The sequence below is a fragment of the Xyrauchen texanus genome, chromosome 16, assembly GCF_025860055.1.
Source record: "Xyrauchen texanus isolate HMW12.3.18 chromosome 16, RBS_HiC_50CHRs, whole genome shotgun sequence".
In the NCBI taxonomy this organism is placed as follows: domain Eukaryota; kingdom Metazoa; phylum Chordata; class Actinopteri; order Cypriniformes; family Catostomidae; genus Xyrauchen; species Xyrauchen texanus.
This window is the reverse complement of record NC_068291.1, coordinates 45,387,870-45,396,415: the sequence shown is the minus strand read 5'-3', so window position 1 is coordinate 45,396,415 and position 8,546 is coordinate 45,387,870. Positions and strand designations below refer to the sequence as shown.

At 40.3% G+C, this 8,546-nt stretch overlaps 1 protein-coding gene across 1 annotated transcript in view; it reads right to left on the bottom strand.

Annotated features, from left to right (window-relative positions):
• Window positions 1–2,362: 2,362 nt before the first annotated feature.
• Window positions 2,363–8,546, bottom strand: part of LOC127656914 (thrombospondin-1-like) — a 12,331-nt gene continuing 6,147 nt past the window's right edge. The window contains exons 10-23 of the mRNA XM_052145456.1: window positions 8,374–8,546; window positions 7,601–7,774; window positions 7,373–7,500; window positions 7,136–7,288; window positions 6,822–7,040; window positions 6,628–6,735; window positions 5,767–5,926; window positions 5,540–5,658; window positions 5,001–5,235; window positions 4,661–4,888; window positions 4,305–4,576; window positions 4,111–4,208; window positions 3,879–4,018; window positions 2,363–3,776 (exon numbers count right to left, since the gene is read on the bottom strand). The exon at window positions 8,374–8,546 is cut by the window's right edge and continues 4 nt beyond it. Of these exons, the coding sequence (XP_052001416.1) occupies window positions 3,769–3,776; window positions 3,879–4,018; window positions 4,111–4,208; window positions 4,305–4,576; window positions 4,661–4,888; window positions 5,001–5,235; window positions 5,540–5,658; window positions 5,767–5,926; window positions 6,628–6,735; window positions 6,822–7,040; window positions 7,136–7,288; window positions 7,373–7,500; window positions 7,601–7,774; window positions 8,374–8,546 (2,215 nt within the window). The 3' untranslated portion in view covers window positions 2,363–3,768. The remainder of the gene's footprint in view (window positions 3,777–3,878; window positions 4,019–4,110; window positions 4,209–4,304; window positions 4,577–4,660; window positions 4,889–5,000; window positions 5,236–5,539; window positions 5,659–5,766; window positions 5,927–6,627; window positions 6,736–6,821; window positions 7,041–7,135; window positions 7,289–7,372; window positions 7,501–7,600; window positions 7,775–8,373) is intronic.

The window sequence follows — 8,546 nt, the reverse complement described above, 5'->3', positions numbered from 1 at the left end:
TACAACACAAGGAAAAAATAAAATGTTCCTTAAAAAATGAAACCAACATGTCTGTTCCGTTCATGTCATGAGCGTTTAAGCATTAGAACAGGAGACGTTGTTTGAAACATTAGATGGTGTTTCCAGTGCATGTAGACATTATGACCAAAACTGAACAAGTGCTTTTAAATTTGCAGACGAATCAGAAGTGCTCTGTTTTAATAATTCATAAAACATTTGCACTGTACATATTATTGCAATCGTGGCTGAATGGCGGCGGTGGCTCAGGTGGTAGAGCGGGTCAGCCACTAATCACAGGGTTGGCGGTCCACACGACTCCACATGCCGAAGTGTCCTTGGGTAAGACACTGAAACTCAAATTGCTCCCAATGTGCCTTACATGCAGCTCTGCCACCATTGGTGTGTGTGTGTGTGTGTGTGTGTGTGTGTGTGTGTGTGTGTGTGTGTGTGTGTGTGTGTGTGTGTGTGTGTGTGTGTGTGTGTGGGTGAATGAGACGCAGTGTAAAGCGCTTTGAATACCGCTAATGTTAAAAAGGCGCTATATAAGTGCAGACCATATTATTGCAATCAGTAAAAACATTAAACTGATCAAATATTCATGTGTCATATGTTGTTGGAAAGATCTTAAAGAGTAAAATACAACCAGATATTTGTTTTACTCACAGATAAAAATATAGCGAGTAACAGCTAAATATATGTACTTTGACTATTATGTTGGAGTTGCTTATATGCCGCGTTTTCCCTTATAACTTCATTAAAGATAAACAGAACATAAAATATGACATATGATTATTTAGAGTCTGTGATTATCTTTCAATCGAGTCCACACACAAGATAATCAGATGTATAGATCATTAGATAATCCACATGAAGCACAATGTTACATATGACCACCAGGAGATGGCGCCAAATACACGACACAGACTCAATGATGACTCAAATGACACAGAATGAAACTCATTCTGTGAAATCTCATGACTAAAATCATGTGTGCATGCTATGCAAACCTTTAGTCATTGTTGTGTTTGCATGTGTAATTAGTTCTTATGTACAATTATTATCTTTTATTTGTTTGGAGATGTTTTTGGACACTATGATCAATTATATTTGTAATGTTGGAACTTTTGATTGATTTGTCGCATCAACACAAATGTTTCCTCAGATACAGTCGACATGATTGAGAACAAAACAAAGTTTACAACCAGAGATATAGATCATGTCTAATGAGAATAATAAGACATTTTTGGTGTGATTTTTAAGCAGTTTTTTTTACAATAATTGCAAACACTTTTTTTTTTTGTGTCAAGTTATAAGCCTTTAATTTTGGGTATGCCATTGAAAAACACCTTCAGAGCTAAAAGGGATAATAATAACCTGAGATAACAGTCTTATGTTATTGCTGGACTATAGAAAGGCCCATTAGAAAGGATGGATCCATTTCTCCAGCAGACTCCACAATTCACCATGATGGCTGAAGCAAGAATCACTTATTAGTGCTCATACATGAGGATACAAGGACCAGAATATGTTGTGCTCTTATGATTGTCAATGTCTCTGTTGAGCAGCAGCAGTGCGATGTGAGAGAGATGTTGATAAATGTGGTTCATATGGACGTGTCACAGCGACTCCAACATTCCTGACCTTGAAGTCGAATGTTTACTGACAAAAGCACCAAAGATTTCATTTAAGATAATAGAGACTATCCTAAAGCAAATATTGATCATATCAGATTGTATTAGTAAGTGATTCATTCAAATACTTGTGAGGACAAGGACAGAAAATAAAAACTCTTTGATTTTGAGTAGTTTTCAGAGTAGATTTAATTAGGAAATGAAGCTTTCCGCTTCTCGACTGAACACGCGGTGTACAGAAGCAGTGTTGGGTAAGTTACTAATAAATACTAATCCACCTCAAATTACTAATTATTTTTCTGAAATTGTATTCAGATTACTTTACTAGTTACTTTTATTGAAAAAGTAATCACAATACTAATTACTTTACTTTTAAGTTACTTTCTTAAACACTTTTCTGCTCAACAAATTCAAAATAACGTCTATATAGCACCTCACATTTCTATTTCACAATGACTCGGTACGAGGCCATAATTCATATATTCAACATAAATAATATATTAGAAATAAATGTAATCCTATAATGTACTTAAAAGTAATTAAATTGAAAGTCAGTACCTGTAATCTGATTACAAGAATAAAAATGTAATGTATTACACTACCTTTGAATATCAAGTGATTAGATTACAGTAACTAATTACTTTGTAATTGGATTACTCCCAGCACCGGTCAGGGAAACGTTAAATTGGACCTCGTCATTTCAGTCTCAATAAAAACAAGCATTTCATGTCTCGTATCGGAGTTATTTATTGTTCATATGACTTTAAAAATGATATGAATAGAACAGCATTGTAGTGTGTAAAACTAGTAACAATATCGACATTGAAGCATCCTTAATTATAAAAAAAAGAAATAAAATTGAAACATCCATGTGTCAGTGTGCAAACAGTTTATACAAACACTTTCAATGTCAGGTTACATTTCCTTATAAATTATTTAAATAGCATATATCTACACGTATGACATTATTAAAAAAAAAAAATTAACAATAACTTAAAGTCATCATTCATTCTTAAGGCACAAAATATTTATATAAACAACTTTCCATTCACGTTTCACTGGGGCGTCCCATCCAAAAACAAAACAAAAGGATGTTGTATTATTTACAGCATTAAATGCAAGTTTTACTACATACAATAGCCCAAAAAAACAAAACTGAATTATTAATGGCAAAAAGATAATTTCTCAATGTTGATTTCAATTGTACAAGAGTGAGGTAATATTTGTATATTAACATATATGTTCAGATTCATCGCTGTTACACCTGAACTGAAGGAAACTCTCTTAAAGATCCAGTTTTCTGTTTGTTTCCTTTATCTTTAGTGATTATTGTCATTGAGATGAGTCGTCATATATCTGTCCTCTCCGCACAACAACAAGTGAAACACTCGTTATCGGCGTTAAATCGCAACTTCCTCCTTCTTTAAGAAAACATTTAAAACGGTTCTTAATGATATTGTATGAAAGCTCATCTATGTATTGAACCTCCTCGAGTGGCAAGTCACATGATCCTTCTCGCCCTGAGAAATACTCCACTCTAGGAACATAGCGACAGAAATTACTTTAAAACGTTTGTTTGTCATTGTCAATGAAACCCTGATTTTAAGGCCACTGAATGAGGGCAGTAACTCAACTTTTGGACAAAATAATGGCCTAAAGTCCTGAAGATCTTAATGACAAATGTCCACGCAGAAGTCCACGCATTCACACAAAGTCCAAATGATAGTCCATCTTGTGCATCGTCCCTCCTGTGGGGTCTCAAACCCACCAGAATCGAGGGAAAGTTGTACTTCAGTTTATGAACAGCTCCTTCTTTTCATGATCAAGTCCACAGTAGATCTGAGGCATCATTATAAAAGAACTCTTCAACATTATCTCATGGTCAGACACAAGGACCTGATCTAACGTTGCTTACTTGTGGGGAACGGAGGAGATCAATTAGATGAAAGTGTTGACATGTCTCCATTCTCTACAAGTTCCTGTGGTCCTCAACTAAATGGTTTCAGTACAAGAGTTTTTTGGCTCCTTGATCTTCCCACAGAAGAGTTTTATAAGCTCAGTCCCAAAACTCAAACAACATATTTAAACTACAAAACAGATAAATGGCACGTTCTTCAGGAAATCTTTGATGGAGCTGTTATACATCTGGAAGAGAGGCAAATAAACACTCATGAGATTTTTGTTAAACAGCAGCTTTTCCAGGACAATATAACAACTAGTTTCTAAAACAGTGATCCAGATGTTTACCTCTGCATTCGTATTTGAGGTCTGAGAAGTAAACCATCTCTTGAGAGAAGACAAAGAGACCAAGTCTTCCTCCTGCGTATGTCTTGTCGTAGATACTTCCTGAATCAGCCATGACCTTCTTGCCCTCATACATAACAACTCTAAACATCAATAAAAGAAGAGGAGTGAATACAACTGTTTTTCAGCTGTTATAGTAAGTTATGAAGACAAAGGGTTGATCGTCCACACTTACCTAATTTGGCCAGTTTTGGGTCTGTGGATCAGTTGCCATCTGTAGGCGGTGTAATCCTTCCAGCCGATGTTCTTGGGGTCGTGCCAGAGGGTTCGCACCTGAAACAGCCAACGGTCCAAACAGATGGTGAGCAAGACATTTCAAATGCCAAACTAGATCTAGACTTCTCAATCTAGATAGAAGTTGATACATACTTGTCCCTCGGTGTCTCCAGTATGCCACAAAGCGTTCCTGAGGTGCTCGCCTGGTCCCGTGGTTGAGTTCACTACTTTAATGGACAGGCCAGAGTAACCCTGAGCTTTAGTCGGTGTGTGAGACCAATAAGTCTGTGTGATCTGTTTCCACATCACCACATAGAATCGAGAACTGGACTGGTAGCCAAACACAAAGCCGGCGTAGTCATCGTCACGGTCTGTGTTGATAAAGAACGTGCCACTGAAGTCCACAGCGTTGAACTCATCATAACCTGAAGGGGACAACAGGAAACACATTAAAGATTGGATGCTTGGCTGAAGTGGAATATGTTCAGCCGGTGTCTTTGAACACTTACCAACAGCAATGCCTGGATCACAGTTGATGGTCTGCAGAAGTTCTTTGCCCTGGTGACGAACAACCCAGTTGGGGTCGATCTGTGAAGTTCCCGTGGGGTCGAGAGGAACCATCTGGAACCTGCGGAAGTCTGTTTCACTGATGGCAAAGTTCTCTGGACAAACATCGTCAATATCAAGGACCTTATCCTGGTCGAAGTCATCCTTGCAAATGTCGCCGCGGCCATCACCTGGGCAAGGGAAAAGAGATGAATATTCAGTGTGTGGACGTTGACATTTTGGGGAAACAATCTTTAACAAAAAAGCTTGAATTGAAGTCAGCACAAGTGCTTCTGGCCTCACCATCGGAATCCAGTTGATCTGGGTTGAAGGCGAGTCGACAGTTGTCTTTGTCGTCCGGTACACCATCATTGTCATCGTCATGATCGCAGGCGTCTCCTTTGCCGTCTTTGTCGTGGTCGGCCTGGTTGGCATTGGGGATGTAGGGGCAGTTGTCCAAGTTGTTTTGATGTCCATCCTCATCGATGTCCTGGTTGCTGTCGCACTTGTCTCCAACATTGTCAGAGTCTGAGTCAATCTGTGGTGCGACATAAATCAATGAAGTTCTTGCGTAGGCCTTTCTCTTCAACATGCTCTTGAATAAATCTGAGATATCTTCCGTTATACTGTCCCTATAACTGAGATTGGAAGTGCACGCATTGCATGCATAATTGCAAGAAAGTGTTCCTTGGGACTCATGCACAGGCAGAGGTGAAACTTGATGCAACTCTTTAAGTGCATGCATGGAAAAACCCTAAAGTCCAGAAAAGCCTAAATAATGTGTTTATGGCTGCTCACCGATGTTCTTTGGCATATTAGACTGATTGGTGGACTAGTCTTACCTGGTCAGGGTTGTGCTCCAACGGACAGTTGTCACAGTGGTCACCGACTCCATCTCGGTCAGTATCTCTCTGGTCAATGTTGTACACATATGGGCAGTTGTCTTTCTCATTCAGAATACCTGGACAACCAATTCACATTGTCATTGGCAACTGCAAACTTACAATGGTTTCCATATTGTTTGTGTTGCCGTTGTTGCATTCTAAAAGATGAATGATGAGTATCTTACCATCGCCATCGATGTCAATGGCACAAGCGTCTCCCTCGCCATTGCTGTCGGTGTCGGTCTGCTCTGGATTACTGTCGTATGGGCAGTTATCACATCGGTCACCGACCTGATCGTGATCGTGATCATACTGTCTTGGGTTGAAGATGAATGGGCAATTGTCCTGTTTCAAAAAGACAAGATCCAGTCGTCAATGATGAGTGATTGGCTAAATATAGAAAACATCTGGAGCCACTTTCTCTCATACAGCAGAAATGTATATATACTAGGGGTGTGCATCAAAGCCATTATCTGTATCTGCTGCAATGGCAAAATTATTTGTATCTGTATTCGGATATAACCGGATGTGGGCAGGGCTTGAACTGGAAGTGCGCCAAAACTAAACAAAAGCCAATCTTTAAATGTATCTCTATTATATTTCCATATACAGTTGTTACCATACAGCAAATATGCCTTGTATAATTCATAATACTATTTATTTATCCCTGTACTTGTTGTTGGATAATCAGTCTAAAGATTTATTTATATTCAGTAAAAGTTGTTATTCATTTTGAAGTCATTATTCAGCTTTGGGCACATCCCCAATATATACACTTGCACATCATAGCAAGCACTAAAAAATATTACATTTTGGTCTGGGACACAGCTTTGCTGGAATGGTTCATTTGGCTTCAAATCGTTACCGTTTGCCCAGTCAATTGTTTATCCCAATATACAAATTAAATTGTGGATGTACAACCAAGAGATCCAGAACAACTGGACTGAAGCCACCACTGACTCTTTATTTATTTGCTACTGGAAAAGTCTTTGTCTCTTTTGTGTGTTCTCTAAACAATCTCACAGTTGAATGTGTTTTCGACATACCCCATCATCAGGGATCCCATCGTTGTCATCATCACTGTCACAAGCGTCGCCAGTTCCATCTTTGTCATAGTCTTCTTGACCAGAGTTGGGAAGGTCAGGGCAGTTGTCCTGAAATGTGACATGTTGTGATGAAGAATTTGTAACCTCAAATTAATGAAGGATCTTAAGCATATGTTGAGGGAATGGTTGTGTACCTTCTTGCAGTGGTATGTGGCGTTTTCCACACAAAGGAGGTCAGTGTTTGGCCAGCCGTCCAGGTCTGGGTCCTCTCCACAGATGTAACCGTTCCCAGCGTAACCGGGTTTACATTCGCAACGGTACATGATGTCAGAGAATATGCCCAGGTAGATGCAGTTAGCTTTCTTATTGCAGTCATGGCTGCCGTCCTCACAGGGGTTTCTGGGTGTACAGACCTGGGAGAAAGTCATTTTGATTTAGGTTTGTGTTTAAACTTCCGCAAAGGAGAAAGTGTACAGAATTGGGAAATTGGACAGGAGACTGGTCCCACCTGTTTATTAGCAATGGCCTGCTCTGTTCCCCAGCCGAAGGGCTGTTGTCCGGAATATCGTGGTGGGCAGGGCAGACAGTTGTATCCCGGCTCTGTGTTCTCACACTGATGGACTCCATTGAGAACAAAACAGGCATCAGGAACTTCTTTGCACTGTTAATATGAGAGAAAAACCCCATCAAGAACAGTTCATATGAAAACACAGATACCACCTTCGAGACGTGTCTTGTCTCTTACCTCATCAATGTCTTGACAGTTGATTCCATCTCCAGTGAACCCATCCGGACACTCGCCACACTTCCAGGAACCATCAGGGAAGCTGGTGCAATTAGTGCCAGCGAAGCACGGGTTTGAGAGACACCCATCTGTTGATGAATAGCATGCAACGCTATTGTTTAGATAATTTGAAAAGAATGACACAAATCTTCAGTCTGATGGTTAATAATGAACCGTTTTATTGCTCACCAATGGGACACGATTGGGCATTGCACAGACGACTTCCTTTAAAGTCACCCAGACAGTCTTTTCCACCATATTTGGGGGCGGGGTTATTGCAGAGACGGTGTCTGCGCTGCAGTCCTCCACCACAAGTGACCGAACAAGAGTCCCATGGTGACCAGGGACCCCAACCTCCATTCACTGCCACACACAGAAAGAGAGGACTCTACTGTCATTTGGGTTTCAGCGTGGTTCAGGCCTGGACTTTGTGCAGGACATTCAAGTTCTTCCAAACAAGACTTAGTAAGGCTAGAAATAAACTCTATGCAAGAACGTATACGCAGATGCAAGCATACAAAATGTGTGTTCTTGCGTTACAGTGGCGGTAACAAACCTCAGTACTCAAGGGCTTGATAGAGTTACTTTCAAAAATCTGTGCCACTAAATTGGATTTGATATTGTTAATGTAAGTTTCTATAACTATATTGAGTGGCTCAGCAATATTCCCTTCAAACTCTTGCTCTGCGTGACAGTAGTTGACTTCAAATGAAGCACCTGCATTCATGCGCTCGCTTAGAGTATTTTCAGTCTTTAATAATTTGATTATGGATCTGTCCGAGCGCACAAGATCATTGTCATGCTGGAACAGAAAAGAGCCTTTGACAAGATACAATGACTAGAATGTCACTGTATGGTGTAGCATAAAGATATGTCCGGATTAGTCAAACCAGATTATTGGAAGTTGTGTCCACAAACCCACTATTTAGCATGCGCAGTATATTACTCTCCAAAATGCTCACCTGGGCATGGAGCCATCTGGCACATCTCAGTCTGACGTCCTTCTCCCTGACAGTCTCTGCCACCCATCTGTGGCGTCGGGGAGTTGCACAGCCGGATACGAGTGATGACGCCCTCGCCACACGTCACTGAACAGGACGACCATGGCGACCAGTGACTCCAACCGCCATCTTGC